This window comes from Musca autumnalis, unplaced genomic scaffold, assembly GCF_047663935.1.
Source record: "Musca autumnalis isolate F117 unplaced genomic scaffold, ASM4766393v1 scaffold_1, whole genome shotgun sequence".
Lineage (NCBI taxonomy): Eukaryota > Metazoa > Arthropoda > Insecta > Diptera > Muscidae > Musca > Musca autumnalis.
The window spans coordinates 193,991,447-194,012,422 of record NW_027411644.1 but is presented as its reverse complement, the minus strand read 5'-3'; the positions used below and the strand labels follow the sequence as shown (position 1 = coordinate 194,012,422).

Here is a 20,976-nt window from a genome sequence, read left to right as displayed (position 1 = left end):
AGGTCCGATCACTGGAAAAAAGGCTCATTTTAGGTCGGTTTAGATAAGGCCATAAAATCTAAACCCGATCTAAGAACACAAAACCCAATTAAGGTTTTTGTAGTCTCAATATGTACTTTCAGAAAATGCCCATTAGAAGTTGTTTGCATTTCCAGTGTTGCACAGTGATATCCACGTTTGTCGAGAAGATTTTGAAAAATATTTTTAAATCCACGCTTGTCGAGAATTTGAAAAAAATTTAAATCCACGCTTGAAAAAAAAAACATTTTTTAAATCCACGCTTGAAAATTTTGAAAACAAAAAACATTTTTTAAATCCACTGTTGCGGAGAATTAGAAAAATATTTTTTAAAACCGCGATTGTGGAGGTTTCAAAACTATTTTTTTTTTAAATCCACGCTTGTGGAGAGTTAGAAAAATATTTTGGAAAATTAACGCCTATGGAGAATTTAAAAAAATTAAATAATTTATATCCTTGTTAGAGTTTGAACCTTATTTTTAAAAATCCCCGCTTGTGGAGAGTTTGAAAAAATCACGGTAGTAGGGAGTTTGGAAAACATTTTGTTAAATTTACGCTTGTGGAAAGTTTAAAAAATATTTTATAAAAATCCACGCTTTTAGAGAGTTTGAACAATATTTTTTTATAAAAAACTCCACGTTTGTTGAGAAATTGAAAAATATTTTTTAAATTTAAAAATACTCCAGAATTGTGGAGAGTTTGATAAATATTTCTTAAAAAATCCACGCTTGTTAAGAGTTTGAAAAATATTTTTGGAGGGTTTGAAAAACATTTTTTTTAAATATTTTTTTAAATTTAAATATTTTATTCCAATCTTGGGGAGGACTGTAAAAAATTTCCTAAATATTTTTAGAAAGCCACGCCCGTTCTCGTTGAAAAATATTTTAAGAAACCCATCCTAGTTTTTAATTTGAAAAATATTGTTTAAGAAAACCCAAAAAAAGAAAAAGAAAATCAAAAATAAAAATGTTTTTTAAAAAAATTCGTGCCTTTTGATAGTTTAATAAAATTCAAAAATTAAAATATTTATAAATCACCGGCTTTTTGGTATTTCAATCAAAAATTTGAAAAATATTTTTTTAATATTTGGAAAAAAATTCTTTTGTACAATATTTTTTGAAAAATATGAAATAAATCCACGCCATTTAAGAAATATTTTGTTTTTAAATATTTATGATTATTATTATTTTTTTTAATAATTTTCTAATTTAATTTTTTGGACATTTTTTTAATTTTTGGGAAAACATTTATTTTTTTTAAATATTTTCGATTTAATTGAAAAATATTTAATTTTTTTTGAAAAATTTTTTCTATTTTTTGTAAATATTTTTTTATTTTTTAGTTTTTTAGAAAGATATTTTCAATAAAATATTTATTTTTGAAATCCACGCTTATTGAAAACTATTTTAAAATATCCAGGACTGTTACAAAATATGTTTATTCTTACCTGAAACAACTGAGTTCTCGACAATAATATGGTCCGTGTTGTACTCCGCATATTGAGCATAGTGAATCCTCGAGATATGGATCGATTTGCACTTTCTTGGTGAATTTCGGTGTACGAATCTCCACAAATGCAGCTGAGATGGCTTTCAAATATGAACGATTGTTGTTGAAAGTGACACGGCCCGAACCGATGGGATATTTGTATTTATCCGTGTCGATACCTAAAAAGAGACGTAAAACCAAAATAAAATTTAGAGAAGATCGGAAAACCCCCTTTTTGGCAACTTACCGGCATATAAAACACCATCGAACAAATCATCCATAATTTTAGCCAAACCCTCGGCGGTCAGCTTGCCATGCAAGGCGCCAACAAATACAGTTTTGGTAGGATCCAACTTTTGTGATGTCGATTTTACAAAGTTTGAGTCACCAATTAACCAGGGTATAACTTCAACCTATGGCACAGAGATGACTTATTTCATCGCAATTGAAAAAATAAACAGGCTCCTATACTTACATCTTTGGCCTTGATACGCCTAGAGGAGATTTTAAAATAGAAAATACCATCACCATGTTGACGTTCATCAGCCTGGACAGCACAGGCCGATAGCAAGGCCTTGACTTGTTTATCCGATTCAAAAATGATATATACGTAGCCACGTGGTTGCTGGGTTCCCTCTTCTTCTTTGCCGGGCCATTCAACCCTGAAAAAGTTTAAACTTTATTTTGACTTCTCAAATTTTTAGGGAGAACTGCCTACTTAATCTGACCAAATGGTCGAAAGATTTGTATCAACGATTGTTCACTAATGTCCCAGGGTATGCCGCCCAAAAACACCTTTGGCGAGAATTGATAGATACGATGCGAACGTGGTGGCAACTGACCGCTCCATGTACAGGTGGGCTCACAAAATGCTGCCGATCCTCGATAAAATTTAGCAGCTTGTTCCAACGGGGGATCTGTGGGACCATTAAAATTAAAACCGTTGATAAAATTATTACCGTTATTAATACGTTGCGGTGGTACTGCCGCTTGGGGAACCGATTGTTGAGGTGTTGGCGGCTGCTGTTGCTGCTGTTGTTGCTGCTGCTGCAACTGCCAATTCTGAAATTGATTAATCGTATTGTAGGTCTGCAAAAGATTTTGTAATAAAGGCATTTGCTGTTGTTGTGCCTGCCACAGGGTGACAGCGTTTAAAGCTTGCAATTTTGATAATTCCATATCAAAGGCAGATAAAGCTTCGAAATTTTCCAAATTTTGTTCATCAAAGAGATTTGTAGGATTGTTGATGCTATCAAAATCGGTATTGAGGAATTCCGTTTGTTGCTGTTGCCTTTGACGTTGTTGTTGCTGCTGTTGATTTGTATCCTGCTGCAGATTTTGTTGCTGCTGCTGATGCTGTAGTTGCTGTGGCATTTGATTTTGCTGATTATTGGCAGCTACTTTAAGGAATTTCTGAAAAGCGAAGAAAGTTCAGATAAAGGTGGATCTTTGTGGCTGTTTTTCTTTATAAAAAGTGATATTTTCGTATAGGGAAATTTCCACTATCGAGATACCCATAACTAGCAGTTTTTCTATCAGACAATTTTTTTCAGGGATATTTTCGTTCAAGGAAATTATCACTAGTGATATATTTTCACAAAGACTTTTCTATAAAAAGTTATCACTGGTGCAAATTTTCTCAGTTATAGGTGACCGATGGGAGGTCTGATATTGGTGACTGAACGAATGGAAAGGTGGTTTTTAGAAACAAGAGTCCTATATAGATGACAGAACAAGTGACAGAGTCTTTCATAAGTGATAGAGTTTAGTCGTTTAGATCGTTTGGTTGGTCCATTTAGTACAGCCATTTATGCGAACTAGATCATTCTTTTAGTTCAGTAATTCAATCGTTAGTTGAAAAGCTAGCTCGTTTGATAAATTGGTAATCGTTCATTCTTTAATCGTTCTTCATTGGTCTTTCGGTCGGCGCTCAGTGAACTATAATGAACTATATAGACTGATCTAGTTAATATGCTATTTTCAGTCAACGAACTAGTTCGTGAACTGTACAACAAAATAAGCGATGAGTCTTAAAGATGCGACTGAATGAGTGAGTTTTTAAAGGCGAACTTAAAAATTGATATTGTACTGGCTAACAAACTGTCCAAGGAGACTCCAGAAAACGAAAAAAGGAGTAAAGGAATCTTCAATAGGTCCAATAAGGGAGTCATCTAAATCCAGTAAAACGAATGAAGCCGTCGTCAATGAGCGTCTAAACGACTGAGGATTTCTTTTAGGCGAAAAGAAGAAAAAGTTTACGTGGGTGAACCAGTGAAGGATTTTTTGTATGGTAGGCGACGAGTAAAATGTCAAATATAGGCCACTTACCGAGTAATGGAGTTGCTGTTGAGTGAATGTTTAAGTCTTCTGTTGGAAACGGAACTGGCGAAGAAGACTCCCAACTAAAGGAGTCGTATATAGGCTACTGAACGAGTCTTACAGTCTACTGGACAAGTATGAAGTCTTCTATAGGCGACTAAACGAGTAAAGGATTATTTTATACGCGACTGAAGAATCTCTGAACGAGTGAATGAGTTAGTTAGTCAGGCGACTGAACGAGTAGGATGTGTGCTATAGGCGACAAAACCAGCAAAAAGGTTTTCTATAGCTGAACGAGTAAAGAGGCTTCTGTACGCTACTGACGATGCAAAGCCTCTACTATAGGCTACTGAAGAAATCAAGAAGTCTTCTACAGGCGACTGAACGAGTGAATGAGTCTTCTAAAAGCGACTAAACGGCTAGAATGTGTGCTATAGGTGGGTGAAGCAGCGAAGAAGTTTTCTATAGGCGATTGAACGAATTTTTAGTCTTCCGTAAGCTACTACAAAGGTAAGAAGTCGTCTATAGGCTCCTGAAGGAGTCAAGAAGTCTTCTATAGGCGACTGAATGAGTGAAGGAGTCTTCTAAAAGCGACAAAACGAGTAGAATGTGTGCTATATGCGACTGAAGCAGCGAATATGTTTTCTATATGTTTTCTAGATTGAAGGAGTCGAGACTCTTCTGTAGGCTACTGAAAAAGTCAAGAAGTCATCCATAGGCGACTGAACAAGTGAAGGAGTCTTCTAAAGGTGACCAGACGAGTAGGATGAGCGCTATAGGCTACTGAAACAACGAAGAAGTTTTCTATAGGCGATTGAACGAGTAAAGATGCTTCTGTACGCTACTGAAGGGGTAAATTGTCATCTATAGGCCATTGCAGGAGTCAAGAAGTCTTCTATAGGCGACTGAACGAGTGAAGGAGCCTTTTAAAAAAGATTGAACGAGTAGATAGTCTTTTGTTGTTGTAACAGTGTTTGTTATTATATTTGTATATTCGTTCTTCTGTTTAATCTGCCTCTGGGTCTATCTCCAGTTCCAGGAAAGTGGCTGCTTCGATAGGATGTAACCACAGATCCACTGGAGTTAGATGAGTAGGTTTGGCTGGGCAGTTGAAAAGGTGTTTTGTGTCGTGCGGTCCCATGCCACATACTGGGCAGATGTCTTGCACGGCGCGGTCGATTTCCGCCCAATAAGAATTTAGGCGACTGCAATATCCCGAGCGTAGTTGAGCCACAACTACTCTAGTTTGTCGTGGCAGCTGACGCTCCGCAGCTGCAATAGATGGGGGATGTACTTCGAGGACTTTATTCACACTGTAATTGCTTAAGGCCTTGGCAACTGCATCCGTGTGAATACTATTTAAACCTGCTTGATACGCTTGTTGATCTAGGGGTTCTCTCCTGTATCGTTGGACCTCTCCCTCTAGAGCATGGATATCCTTCCTGATCTGCCTGCATGTGTCGGGCCTACCCACAAGATGGTGATTGGGATGGCTTACACGGTAACATCCAAGCAGGTACTGCAACGAAAGCATCTCATTGTGTTGCTTTACTGGAAGAATCTTTGCCTACTCATGTAGATGGTCCACTGAAGATTTGAGAAGGCACCCTGTTGCTGTTCTAAGGGCGGCATTCTGGCAAGTTTGAATCTTTTTGCAATTCGTATCACATAATCTCGGGGACCAGACTGGCGCCGCATAGCTTACCACTGACCGACCTATCCCGTTATATATGGTCAACAAGGTTTCTTTATCTGCACCCCAAGTGCTGCCGGCTAGGGACTTGAGGACCTTGTTCCTACTTTTCAGTTTGTCGCAGAGAGATGTGCCACGCGCGACTTGAAAGTAGTGTCGAATGTGACCACTTACATTTTGGGGCGGTTTGTGGTCGGAATTCTGCTACCGTCGACCACGACATTCAATTCTCTTCCAAACTGCGCTGTCCATGTGGTGAACAGAGTGGCTGTTGATTTTGTGGCGGAAATTTGCATATTCCTCGAATGGAAAAAGGTGGTAAGATCGGTTAAATAGTTGTTCAGTCTCTCACAGATGTCATTAGGACAGGTACCCGACGCCAGGATCGTGCCGTCTGGAAAGGGCGGAATACAGGAGAGGCAGAGGTTAAACAGTTCCGTAGATATCACCCCACCTTGGGGAACTCCCAGCTTCACTCTATGGGGTTTGGACTTCTTGTTCCTGAATTCCACGTACGACTGGCGTCCACACATATAATTGACTATTCAACGTTTCAAGCTTGGCCGGAGGGTTGCTGCTCAATGTCCTCAAACAGCGTGGAGTGCCTGACTGTATCGCACGACCGTCTCTGGTTGAGTCCTTGACAAATAAGTGTGGTAATGGCGTGCAACGCAGTTGTCGTGCTGTGCTGCTTACGGAATCCATGCTGATGATCGACAACTTGATAGCTATTTCTGATACTGGGGAGAATTAAGGCCTCAAGGGTCTTTGCTACGGGCGACAAAAGCGAAATCGGCCTGTACGATTCACTTTTGCAGGCATCCTTGCCGGGCTGGGACCGTAGTGGGACCACCCTGCCCATTTTCCAGACTTCGGGAACAATGAGGGTGGATAGCGACAAGTTGAGAACTTTAGTGATATACTCCACTCCCTGCTCATCCAGCTGCTTCAGCATTACCATGGAGATTCCATCAGGGCCCAACGCTTTAGATGATTTAGCGTTTCCGATGGCATTGGCAACATCATCCATTGTAACGTCGCCAAACGTGGCTGAGGTCCTATTATCCCTTCTTCCAGGGTTTGAGAGTAACTTAACCGTTGCCCACAATTGCAACTCTTCAGATGATTTAACCACTTGTTCCGCTTATGCTCACCGACCAGCCTGTTAACTTCCAGTGTCAGCTCCCTGACTCTGGGGTCATCACTCTCATTTGGTCTTACTTTCGACCAGCAGGGATATGGCGACCGGCTGCAGCATTGATGATGTCTCGGAACGTCCTTTCCGCTACCCGAACATCAGAAGGATTGGGTAGTTCTCTGAAGCGGTGATTGATGAACTCTCTGAAACCCGGCCAATCAACTTTCTTATGATTGACGAATGTGCGGCGTTCAGAGGTTATGAAATCGGGTGGTCTGCTAATGGAGATAATTATGGGGAGATGGTCTAATCCAAGGGAAATTACGGGTTGCCAGGTAACGTCATTTGTCAGACCAGGTGACACGATGGTTATGTCTGGTGAGCTGTGACACTCTCCTCTAATTCTGGTATGGGCGTCCTCATTGACCGTGCAAAACCTCTCTGGTCGTTTCCGAGGGCCGAATGCCACATCTCATGATGCGCATTTAAGTCCCCCATGACCGGGCTAATGTTAGGCACGTAATCTGAGATACACCTATTTCTCGGCGGGATGTATACGTTCAGCAACTTTATCTTGGCAGTTCCACACCTGACTGCTACCCCCATACATTCCATGTACGGGTCATTAGAGACAGGCTCAAGCGAGATAGGTCTGGTGCAATAGGAAAGCTAATCCCCAACCTCCACTTCTGGTCCGACAGTTGTTGTTGAGCTTGGTTTCTTGCACCGCAGTGACCTTGATGTTCTTCCGACTCATGAAATCTACTACTTCCTCGATCTTAACTGGGAGTCCATTGCAATTAAATTGCAAAAAGGATCCATTCTCTGGGATTGGGACAACAGCGGCTGGTGTTAAAGGCTGCGTGTGCGTTTGTTGTCAAGGGGACTGCGGGGGAGTTTCGTAGTCAGACGACCATGTAGTTTCGTAATCCGACGACGACTCACTTGGGACTGTGTTCAAGCAGCATGCAGCAACATAGTCCCTGTCGTAGTCCCTCACGTGGACAAGTCCAGAGCAACCCCTTAGATGCACCCACTCCTGAAATCTATTGCATCTCACAGAAGGTTGGATGTGGGTAAAGATGCGGATGTGACAAACTGAGCACAGATATATTCGTCCTGGGTTTTCCTCCGTCTCGGCTTCGGAGCAGGCATTCCGGGATATGCTGCTCCCAACCCAGAAAAACGAAACAAATACAAACATATGTACACTGAGGTGGCAGCCGCTGGCCGGAACGATGATTTTTTGTTGTTCCGGGTCAAGCCGGTACGAAAGAACCCGCTGCCGTGGGATTGAGAGAGTCTTCTGTAGGCTATTGCATGGGTAAGGAGTCTTCTATAGGCGTCCGAAGGAGTACAGAAGTCTTATATAGGCAATGGAACGATTGAAGGAGGATTCTACAAGCGACTAAACCGGTAGTACATGTGACTGAAGCAGCGAAGAAGTTTTCCATAGGCGATTGAACGAGTAGAGGGTCTTCTGTAGACTATTGTAGGCGTAAGGAGTGTTCTATAGGCGTCTGAAGGAGTAAAGAAGTCTTCTATAGGCGAGTGAAGGAGTCTTCTAAAAGCGATTGAAGCATCGAAAAAGTTTTCTGTAGGTGATTGAACGAGTAGAGAGACTTCTGAAGGCTACTTCATGGGTGAGGAGTCTACTATAGGCGACTGAACGAGTAAAGGAGTCATTTAAAGGCGACTAAACGAGTGTGCTACAAGCGACTGAAGTAGTTTTCTGTAGGCGACTAAAGTGGTGAAAGAGCCTTTTCAACGACTGAGCGGGTAAAGAAGCCTTATGTAGGAGACCCAAATAATAATTTAATCTTTAAAAGATGACTGATCGGGTGAACTATAGTTTATATGTTTATGGAAAAATTATCACCAGTGACATTTTTCTCCAAGACGATTATCACCAGAGATATTTTTCTGTCAGAAAATTGTGACCTGCAATTTTCGATAAGAAAATTGCCACCCATGATATTTGTTCTGGAAAGAAAATCTCCCCTCCCATATTTTAGTTTGGAATTGCTCTCAAATACTTACCATCATATCAATTAAATTATTCTCATTTGATTGATTGCTATTTTGACTCTCAGGCGACGTGGAGCGAGTCGAAGTTAGTCCATTGGTATTATAACCATTCTGGTAGACCATTGGTATGGAGTCCAATGATAAACCATTTGCTGAGGATGAGTTACTGCTGTCGCTAAAATATTTCGATTTGAAAGATTAAAATAAAATAAAAAAAGTAAATTAATATCAAAATCCTGGCCATATTGAAACAAAGATCAAACACACACGCACAAATACACACACATCTAACTAAACTACACATTTGAAATAACGGAAAAATTAAAAATAAAAGTTACACAGCATAACATTAACTAATCACATTTTTTAACATTAATGTTTTTTTTAATATTTTTATTTTGTTTTTGTTTTATTATTACCTGACTAAAGGTGAACTTTGAAAAGAGTTATTATAAAGAGATGTAGGCGTACTGGGCGATAAAGGTGCAGAACTATCGAAGCTGATGTTTCTTTGGAACACCTTAAGTGGTGTATTTTGTTGTTGGTGTTGTTGTGATGGTGCAATATTGTCAAACTAGATTTGTTTTTGGTTTTTGTTGTTGTTGAAAGAATTAAAAGCAGCGGTAGTAGTAGTAGTAGAAAAGAGGTGTCATATAAGTTTAGTAGTAGTGGTGATGGTGATGGGTAGTAGAGGTTCGTAAAAAAAGATAGTAAACATGGAAAAAAGATATGAAAACAGTAAGTAAGTTAAATTGTTATTAATAATAATTGACGAAATAATTATAAGCTTGGTTTTTTTTTGGTATTTTGTAGCTATATGGGGGGATTGATAAAACAATTTTCCATTCTCCTTTGGAAAAGCATAGTTAAGTGATATTTGGCATTTACACATATTGTAGATAATGCCATGTTTAGAAGATATATGTTTGGTCATTCGAGTTCCACTTCATGCCCTAAAAGCGCGATAAAGTGAAAATTTAAATTTTTTTATAGAATCTTCCGTAGGGATTTTTAACCCAAAGCCTAGGAACAAATTTACAAAAGCTAATGTTGTAGAGAATTTCCACTGCTAGAACATTTTCTTTAGTCCCATTTCCATAGGACTGCGGTTTCCAAGCAAAATTGTGAAAACCGAAAAAAACCCTTAAACATGTTTCCATTGGCCGCGATTTATTTAAGAAGCCCTCCGATGATTTACATTGTAGTTTCATTGTAGTTTCAGAATCCGCAAAATCTTCCCAGCTGTAAGCACCTTTAATTTAAATTTAGTTCAGACGCACCATGGACTGTGTGTAGTGTGTTCGGCTACAAATTAGAAGTTCGTATTATCAAATAAAAATATGAAGTGTGTTGAAGTAAAATGGAACAATTAGTTTCCTTTCGTTTATGAAGAAGGTTAAATACCGAATTTCAGCAACTTCGGCAAAACAATGTTGATAACCTTTAAAATACCGAAATTCGGGAGGTACCGTTCTATGGGGCTCAAAACGTCAATCTAAACCAACAAATTTCTGTCGGAAGGTTTTTAGACTCTTAATTTCCGATATTTCGGTAGAACCTTCAAAATATCGAAAATCAAGGGGGGATATAGGAACCCACTGAAATATACCGATAATTCCCCTGTAGGAAGTGTGGGGTCATGTGTTGACATGTCGCCACTTTGTCTACTAATATGGTGACAAAGTCAACACTTTGTCACCAGGTTGTCAACTATTGATACCTTTACCTTAATAAGAAGAAGCATTGTGTATATGTATTGACAGATGATAGCCCAACGAAGCATCTTTTTTTTTAATTTTCTTAATTGTTTGGCGTAAAATAATTTTTGCGGTTGGTTTTGTAAATATCAATAAAATATCGTGAACACTTAAAGCATATAATTTCAATAACAAGTATGAGCAAAAGAAAATATAAAAGACATGTGAAAAATAAACAATTCTATAGCAAAGTACGAATTCTGAGGCGACTAACAACATTTGTGGTGAAATTTCGACAATTAGACATTATGTGGAACCTTTAGAGAAGATTGTGGAGCCTGATCTATATATTGTCCCGTCCCGCTGGAAATGCTGAATGCAACTAAACATAATAATGAATTACAATGTTGAAGAATTATTTGGCAAAAATCGATTGTGAGATTTTTTTCAATGTTATACAGCTGTAATAGGCAAGCAAATTTAAGGATATATTGTTTATTTATGTTTATTTATACATGTTTATTCTTTTCAATTCCTAGATGTTATATCAACATTCAGCGAATCGCCTGTTAAAACGTTAAGTGCAACAGAAGAAGAACTATTTTAAGCAGACAAGTCATTGGTGCGACTTGGCCAAGAAAATAAAACGAACACGTTTTTTAATATTTATATGTTAAAATGTTTAGGCAGCCTTGAAGACATTGTCTTTATTTACTAATTTTTACTTATGTGGAATCTTTGGCTTAGCCATTTAAAAATATAAAAATACTGTAATACGCAATTTGTACATTTTTAGCATTTTCAATATTATTTGTTTTATTCTTTAATGAAATATAGTATTTAAACAAATGTGTAGCTTCATCTTCTTATTAAACGTACTATATAGCTGTTTTATCTATTAAAAGTTCCAAATAAGCTAAAAAATTTAGTATTGAAAATCTGGTCTATACTTTTTTGTCTATAGTGAATTACTAACTCCAATGTCTATACTGACTTACTACCTCCAATGTCTATACTGACTCACTACCTCCAATGTCAACACATGGTTCCTCAGGAACTACTGACTTACTATTGACATACTAGTTCCATTGTCAGTACTGACTTTCGAATGACACGTTCATACAAAATGTCTATAGGAAATTACATTAGTTGTCTACAGTTTGTCAGTAGTACTGTTGACAATGTCAGTAGTAAGTCAGTATAGATTCACTATTAACATTTCCTACAGGGTCTCTTCTGGAATGTTTTATAACCCCATGGAAGACTAAATAACAATTTTCAGTCTTTCGGTGGGATATTGAGGTATTATTCTATGGGGGCTATATCGAAACGTGGACCTATACGACGAATTACAGTCAGAAACAAAGACTAAATGCCAAATATCAGCCATTTCGGTGTATATTGGAGCCAAAACCCTCTAAATATGAGGGTGTGATCCTATACCCACAAGTTTCAGAAAATCGGAAATAGGGAGTTACTGCTCTATAGGGGCTATACTAATACCAACTAAGTTTGGGGGTACAAAACTTTCTCCCAGAAATGTTTACCAAATTTCAGCCATTTCGGTGTGAGAATAAGGCAAAAACCTTCAAAATACCGAAAATCGGGTGGTACCGTTCTATGGGGGCTATACTAAGGCGTGGACCTCTACAGACAAATTTTATATGGAACGTTTAGTACCCCAAATGAAGACCAAATACTAAATTTCAGTCATTTTGGTAGTTCATTCTAAACAACAAAATCGGGAGGTACGTTCTATGAGGGCTATATGAAGGCGAGGATCTATACCGACAAATTTCTGGGGGAAAGTTTTGTACCCCCAACGAAGACTAAGTACCAAATTTCAGCCATTTCGGTGTGATAATGAGGCTAAAACCTTCAAAATACCGAAAATCAGGTTGTACAATTCTATGGGAGCTATGTCAAAACGTGGGTCGATATAGCCCATTTGCAATACCAAACATCCTAGGAGTAATAGAAACTTCTATACCAAATTACAAAGCTCTATCTTAAAAATTGCGAGCTGTATCTTGATTTCAACAGACGGGCGGACGGACGGACAGACGGATATGGTTATATCGACTTAGAATTTTACCCTGATCAAGAATATATATCAGGAATATTGTCAATTATTTCATATTCCATTTCAGAAAAAAAGGATAAATTTTTTTCGCGCTACATCAACGATTTTTGATATGTAGGTTAAGAAAAAGATTCCCAGTACGAATCTGGTCGCGAGCCAATTTTTGGTTGTTGCGGACAAAAGTTATGGCGCTTTTATTTCGCTTTTTAAGAAATATAAATAAGAAGAAATATAAATATATATAATAAGAAATATAAATATATTATAAAAACGCTAATTATTTTAATGAGCACAATTGTTACAAAAAAGTTCTCTCGAAGTGACTTCAGCGAGTAGATTGCATAATACCTGCAAAATGTTACACAGAATTCGCGGAATGTACATAAAATTGATAAATTATTGAATATAAGTCTACTTTTTTCAAAATTAAGGCCCATTTAGTGGTCATACATATTACATATATTACATAAAAAATTGTTGTGGATCCAAACTTCACCGCGAATCAAATGAGACTGCAATCACACAGATTGGTGCTATAGTTTGGATGTTACAGCCAAAATAAGCACATATTGGGTCAAAAAATATTTTTTTGTTTGAAAAAATATTTTTTTCACATGCATTATGTAGTAGAAAATGTTGTAAAAATTTATAGGAATACTTCCTTCATTTTGCTTACATCTCCCAACAAAATAGACGGATTTTGTTTTATTGGCATTCATATTAAAGCTTTCCCATTAGGGAAGGTAATTGGGTTGATGAGGATATATGTCAAAGCTTCTGAAATGGAAATAGAGGTCAAATAACCCATTTTTATTTATATGCATTTTAAAATACGTCTAAATCGCGTAATTATCAAAATCATTTGTCCGCATGCGATTTTCATGTACAGCAAGACCATATCTGAAAATTTGTATATATTTTTCGAAATTTAATTTGAAGGCTAAGATGTAGCATCAGCTGCATCTTAGCATTAAAATGCCTATAAAATATCGCTAATTTGCGCAAAGTGCATACAATTTTTGTCCGCATCCGATTTCAATGTCCACCATGAAAATCTACATCGATATATATCTATTTCAAGTCGATCAATTAAGAACCGTGGATGTAGCATCACACACTATTTTTTTGGATAAAATGAATGTAGCTCCCTTATCAGTGAAGTTTTCAAATCTCGGTTTCCGCTAAAACGAAGATGCTGTATTAGTTGTTTCATTGCAGTGGAAACGAACCGCAGAAAACTCGATAAAATACGCGATATTTCCAAAAACAATTTTAGGTGATTTTTCTACTATGGATTTTCTTGTAACTCGCGTTTTAGTGGATGGATTTTCACGGGGAATGATTTATTAGATCCGGAACGTAAAAAACTAAAATGTGCAATCAAGTACGAGGAAATCGAATGACAATTGTAAAAATTAGGCCCGAAAAATATGTTTTTTACAAAAATGTTCGCACAAAATTTCCGCATTTGGACGTAGATTTCTATGAAGCTGTGCAGACTACATTCACATTAGTCGTATCAAACAACTCAGAATCGCAAGTACTACAATCCTAGATATGATTTTTTGAAAAACCTGTTTGCGGAATGAAATTAGAAGAAAATTTCAAAAAACACTGTAAATCTGGCTTCAAAATGTCAGCATCATTTAATGGTAAAAGCAGTTCAAGTTTTGAAAAGTAATACATTAGTGAGATGATCCTTATTTAGTTTGCTTTTACTTTTACTTTGACAGGAAAATCGAGAGAAGTGTGGCTTACTCACAAATCGAGAGAAAACAAAAAAAGACATGGTGGCTTCAACCCATTTTTACCAATTTTTTAACATAAATATAGCCACAGCTTCCACACAAATTATCTTTTAAGGCCAATATTTTTTGCCACGTCCAACAACATTTCATTTTATCCAAAAATATTTAATTTGTATAATATAGAACCACAAGTCGCGTATTCTAAAAGGGTAAACCTTGGCTTCAGCTATGTTAAATTTTCAAAAATATTGGACAGACGGACATGGTTAAATCGACATAGAATTTTATGCTGATCAATAATATATATACTTTATAGGGTGTCCGATGAATATTTCGATTTGTTACAAACGGAATGACAAATTTAATTATACCCTCAATATTACGGTCGAGGATATAAAAAGTATACATTTTATTGCAGTAATAGAAAATTCTATTAGTCCATATTTATATTAGGCAATTTCCTTGCGGCAATTGTTAGTTTGTCGGTGAGAGAGGGTGTTGAGAGGCAAAGGTTTACCATAGGCCTTCAAACTTACAATTGCCGCATGGAAAATTGCCGAATATAAATAAGAACTTACTAAATTTGCTGTGGGCAACGCAACTGGAGTTGGGTTGCTATCCATAATCGGCCCCTTAGGTGACTCAACGAGTGAATGGCTAAAATATTGAATTGGGTTTCTACAGGAATTTTTGCGGATGTATGAGTCTTCTATATGCTACTTAGTGGGTGAATGGGTAGTTTATTTTCGGCTGATGGAGTGGAAAATGTTCTATATAACTCTTCCATAGGCGACCGAACAAGCGAAGGAGTCTTCTATTGCTGATTGGATGAATAAAGACCTCAATTTAAGTGACGTTTCAAGTGAAGAAGTCTCTTTAGGTCACTGAAATAGGGTCATGTAACGGAGTTTTTACATCGAGACTGAACGAATAAAGGTTTCTCCTATAGTCGACTGAAGGAGTCTCCTATTGTGAACTAGTGAGAAGTCTTCTGTAGGTGAATGACCAATGGAAGAAGTCTTACATATACGAATGGACGAGTGAAGAAAACTTCTATAGACACTGAGTTCCCCATAAGCGAATGAGCAGTGAACCAGTTTTTTAAGGGGACTAAAAAATTGCAGAATTTTACATCTTTGTGTTTATTTCAGCTTTAGTCCATATTTTGTTGTATTCAAGTATTTGGATAACAACAAAATGTTTTACAGTGGATATGAAATTGATTAGTTGCGGGCGGAGGGTAATCAATTTCATATCCACTGTAAAACATTTTGTTGTTATTCAAATACTTGAATACAACAAAATATGGACTAAAGCTGAAATAAACACAAAGATGTAAAATTCTGCAGTCCAACAATAAAAAACGCCAACAACAATAATAGGCATCAGCACGGCCTTGTTGATCAATGCGTAATGCAAAAACAACAACTTTCTCGTTGTTTTACCCCCGCTTATTGAAGCAACACTCCTATGTTCGTATTCTTTGCAAAGCAAAGACGACATAAAAACAGTGGTGGATATAAAATTCTTTAGTTCGACTCAAATTGTAGGGTAATCAGTTTTAGGGCCATATGGCAAATTTCTCATTTTGTTTAATTTGCTGGATGGGCTTATTGACCTGTTTATCGATACAGAGTCGGCGGAAAAGGGAACTGATGAAGTTGTTTGGTGACAACTGAAACTATAGTATTCCCTACCCTCCGCCCGCAACTAATCAATTTCATATCCACTGTAAAACATTTTGTTGTTATTCAAATACTTGAATACAACAAAATATGGACAAAAGCTGAAATAAACACAAAGATGTAAAATTCTGCAGTCCAACAATAAAAAACGCCAACAACAATAATAGGCATCAGCACGGCCTTGTTGATCAATGCGTAATGCAAAAACAACAACTTTCTCGTTGTTTTACCCCCGCTTATTGAAGCAACACTCCTATGTTCGTATTCTTTGCAAAGCAAAGACGACATAAAAACAGTGGTGGATATAAAATTCTTTAGTTCGACTCAAATTGTAGGGTAATCAGTTTTAGGGCCATATGGCAAATTTTTCATTTTGTTTAATTTGCTGGATGGGCTTATTGACCTGTTTATCGATACAGAGTCGGCGGAAAAGGGAACTGATGAAGTTGTTTGGTGACAACTGAAACTATAGTATTCCCTACCCTCCGCCCGCAACTAATCAATTTCATATCCACTGTAAAACATTTTGTTGTTATTCAAATACTTGAATACAACAAAATATGGACTAAAGCTGAAATAAACACAAAGATGGACTAAAAAATGAAAAAGGTCTTCTATAGACGATTAAACGAGTGCAGGAGACTTTTATATGCAACTGAACTAGAGAAGAAGTTTTCTATAAGCGACTGAAAGAATGATGGAGTATTATATAGGCGACTGAAAGAATGAGTATTCTATAGGCGACTGAACGAGTGAAGGAGTTTTTTATAAGTGACTGAATGAGTATAGGAGTCTCCTATAGACAACTGAACGAGAGACGAAGTTTTAAATAAGCGATTGAGCGACTGTTCTATAGGTAACTGAACTGGTCAAGGGCGACTGGAAGAAGGAAGGAGTCTTTTATAGTCTTCTGTTGAATGAAGAGAGGAGTCTTCTATAGGCGACTGAACGAATAGAGAAATCTTTAATAGGCTACCGAATGAGTATAGGGGTCTTCTTTAGGCAACTGAGCGAGAGAAGGAGCCTTCCATATTCACCTGAATGAATCAATGATTCTTCTATAGGCGGTTGAATGAGTGAAGGACTTTTTTACAACAATTGAAGAAGTCTTCAATAGAGGATTGAATGTAAGAAGCAGTCTTCTATAGGCAACTGAACGGAAGAGGGGGTCTTCTATAGGCGACTGAACGAGTACAACAGTCTTAGTTAGGCTATCGAATGTGTTAAAGGGTCTTCTTTAGACAACTGAACGAGAGAAGAAGTCTTCTATATGTAACTGAATGAATCAAGGAGCCTTCTATAGGTGTTTGAATGAGTGACGGAATCTTCTATAAGGGATTGAATGAATGAAGGAGTCTTCTATAGATGACAAAATGAGTGAAGGAGTTTTTATAGACTACTGAACGAGAGAAGGAGTATTCTACAGGCGACTGAACCGGTGAAGGTGTCTTTTAGGCAACTGAACGAATGAAGGAGTTTTTATAAGCAACGGATCGAGTAAAGCAGTCTTCTATATACGACTGAATGAGTGAAGCAGTCTTCTATAGGCAACTGAACGAAAGGGGGGCACAAAACGAAAAAGAGGAGCCTTCTATAGGTGACTGAACGTTAGACTATCGAATGAGTGAATAAGTCTACTTTGGGCAACAGAACGAGAGGAGTCTCCCATTTATAAATGCAAGATAGAGGGGATTCTATAGGCGACTGAAGGAGTCTTCTATTGGCCACCGGACGAGAGAAGGAGTCTTCTATAGTCTATTGTATGAACGAATGAGTCTTCTATAGGCTAAGGAATGAACGGAGGAGTCTTTTTTAGTTGACTGAATGAACCTGGGAGTCTCCAATGCGCGATTGAACGGGTGATGGAGTCCTCTAAATACCATTGAGTAAAGGAGTCTTCAGCAGGCTAATAAACAAATGAAGGAATCTCTAAAGGCGACTGAAGTCTTCTGTAGCCGTTTGCACGACTGAAGGATTATGCTACAGGTGACTGAAAAGGTGGAGTGGTCTTCTACAGACGATTGAAGGAGTCTTCTATAGGCAACTGAATGAGTGGAGAAGTATTCTACAGATGACTGAATAAGTTATTAAGTCTTTTATAGGCTACAGAAGGAAGAAGGAGTCTTCTATAGGCTAATGAACGAGTGGGGGTGTCTTCTACAGACGACTGAACGAGTAAAGGAGTCTTCTATAGGCGACTGAATGAGTTAGGGAGTCTTCTGTAGACGATTGAACGAGCGGAGGAGCCTTATATAGACGGGCAACTGAACAGACTACTGAACGAGTGAAGGAGTATTTTATAGGTGACTGAACGAGTGTATGAGTCTTTTGTAGGCTACTAAATGGGGAAGGAGTCTTCTTTTTGCAACTGAACGAGTGAATGAGTTTTTAAAGGACACTGAATGAGTGAACGAATCTGCTATAGGTGACTTCACGAGTTAAGGAGTCTTCCTTATGCTACTGCAAGAGTAAAAGAGTATTTTTTAGCCGACTGAATTAGGGAAAAAAATCCCCTAAATCTCCAATCCTGTCCTCCGTCTACATGCCTAGTGCTGTTCTCGACCATTCAAATGTGCTAAAGATCTGCTGGGAGCATACCCTTTGTTTCTCTAGGATGTGATATGAATTTTTATCAAGCCCAGTTTGAAATAGGGGAAATATTGTTAGAGGTAAATGTATGTTCAACTTAATTTGAAAACACAGTTTCTGAATATGATGGGTGTTACCGTGGTGCATGTCCGACATGACCAAGCTAAAAAACATGAAATTTCTTTAACCATGCACAGACATCTGAGTATTAGTTTAGATTTGCCAATAATTGTTCACGTATGTATGTAAATCTTCTATAATAATTAATTTGTTCTCTGGGCAAAACAGACTCCATAGGAAAACCAGAAGACCAAATTGGGAGACTATAATAATCTGCGAACAGCTGCGATATTGGTTGGGATATAATGAATAAATGCGCTATGGTGAATCGAAGTGCTGTGTTTAAGTAAATTTTTGGTGAAGCAGCCAGGAAATCATACAACAAACATACTGATGACGAAAGTATTGCTTAGACTGGGCCCAAGATAATGTATACGATATGATGTAACACCCCACTAGAAAAATTCTGTCCAATTTAATTTTGGGAGTTATGACTGTCATAAAGTGTATTGAGCATCGGGCCACTTTAACTGTTACCACGAAAGGATAATTTTGATGGTGTAGTCTTTCAATTTCGAAAGAAAAGAAAAACAACCCCCTCTAAAGTTGACGAACCCCGCAAACGTTTTAAGGAACATGATCTGCGAATCTGCACCTGGAATGTTCGCACTCTTTATAGAGAAGGTGCAGTCTTCGCATTGGCAGACGTACTTGAAAAGTACAAGGCCGATATTACTGCCATACAGGCAATACGATGGATTGGGAAAGGCGTCACAACAACACCTAAAGGTGACGCACTGTATTATAGCTGCCATGACGTAAAGCATGAGTTTGGTTGCGGATTTGTAGTTAGTCGGAGACTAAAACATCTAGTATCCAGCTTCACTCCAGTGAATGAAAGACTTGCTGCAATTCGAATAAAAGCTAAATTCTTCAACATCAGCTTTATTTGCGCTCATGCTCCCACTGAAGAAAAGGACGAACAGACCAAAGATATATTTTACGAGCGCTTAGAAGAAACATATGACAGTTGCCCTGCCCATGACATTAAAATCATTCTAGGCGATTTTAATGCCAAAATTGGAAAGGAGAATATCTTTGGCCCAACAGTCGGGAAATTCAGCCTCCACAGTGAAACATCTGACAATGGTATGAGGCTGATAGACTTTGCAGCTGCAAAAAACATGGTAGTTAGCAGTACCAGATTTAATCATCTCGATATTCATAAGGGCACCTGGCTGTCTCCAGATCAGAAAACAAGAAATCAAATTGATCATGTTGTGATAGATGGAAGACATTCATCGAGCGTGTTGGATGTACGATAGTTCCGAGGCGCAAACATTGATTCGGACCACTACCTTGTTGCAGCAAAGGTACGTACCCGCTTAAACGTGGCAAACAAAGTACGAACAGACACAACACGAAAGTTAGACATCGGTAAGCTGCAATCACAACAGATAGCCACAGCATATTCCACTCAACTAGCCCAATTGCTTAATCAAAGCACTCCTCATCCCGATAACATATCAGCGCAATGGCAAAGCATTGCCCACTCCATGCAAACAGCCGCAAAATCCAGGGCTACTTTACAATCCGTAGCAACGCGTAGCGCACGAGAGAGATACAGGGAGAAAAGGAGATAGGAGAAACGTCTTTTCCGCAGGAAAAAGAGGGAGATGGAAAAGCGAGAGTGTGAAAAAATCGAGATGTACAGGAGCCAGAATGAAGTCCGAAAATTCTACCAAAGAGTCAAGCATCAAACTGATGGCTTTGGTACAGGCACATCCTCCTGTAGAGACCAGCAAGGTAATTTGGTAACTGATACAGATAGTGTACTTAGGATATGGAAAGAACATTTTTCAAAACTGTTGGTATCCAATAGCAGCGAAGACGACGAAGATACCACAGTCCCAATCCCAGAAGATGGTACTGAATGTATACCGCCCAGCCAAGATGAGGTAAAGACAGCAATAAATCGGCTGAAGAATAATAAGGCAGCAGGAGCCGATGGCTTACCAGCCGAGCTGTTCAAAACCGGAGGCGACACACTGATAAGGTGTATTCATCAGCTAGTTAGCACCATCTGGCAGGAAGAACGAGTACCCGACGATTGGAACCTGAGTATCCTGTGCCCCGTCCACAAGAAGGGAGATAAGACTGTATGCTCTAACTATAGGGGCATAAGTCTACTCCCTATTGCCTACAAGATCGTGTCAGGGATATTGTGCGAACGACTAAAGCCTATGGTCAACGAGATAATTAGACCATACCAATGCGGCTTTAGACCTGGCAAGTCCACCATTGACCAGATATTTACCCTGCGGCAAATCCTGGAGAAGACCCAAGAGATGCAGATCGACACCTACCACCTTTTTGTCGATTATAAAGCAGCCTTCGACAACTCGCTGCGTTCAAAGGTATTCCAAGCCA

At 38.3% G+C, this 20,976-nt stretch overlaps 1 protein-coding gene across 3 annotated transcripts in view; it reads right to left on the bottom strand.

Annotated features, from left to right (window-relative positions):
- Nucleotides 1-20,976, bottom strand: part of orb (polyadenylation element binding protein orb) — a 280,777-nt gene that overhangs the window by 26,300 nt on the left and 233,501 nt on the right. For 2 of the 3 annotated variants that reach the window (XM_073959423.1, XM_073959422.1), the window contains 6 exons: nucleotides 9,104-9,258; nucleotides 8,697-8,859; nucleotides 2,225-2,919; nucleotides 1,982-2,168; nucleotides 1,754-1,919; nucleotides 1,466-1,685 (listed from right to left, as the gene is read on the bottom strand). In XM_073959423.1, the coding sequence (XP_073815524.1) occupies nucleotides 1,466-1,685; nucleotides 1,754-1,919; nucleotides 1,982-2,168; nucleotides 2,225-2,919; nucleotides 8,697-8,859; nucleotides 9,104-9,258 (1,586 nt within the window). The remainder of the gene's footprint in view (nucleotides 1-1,465; nucleotides 1,686-1,753; nucleotides 1,920-1,981; nucleotides 2,169-2,224; nucleotides 2,920-8,696; nucleotides 8,860-9,103; nucleotides 9,259-20,976) is intronic. The other variant, XM_073959425.1, reaches the window with a different exon arrangement.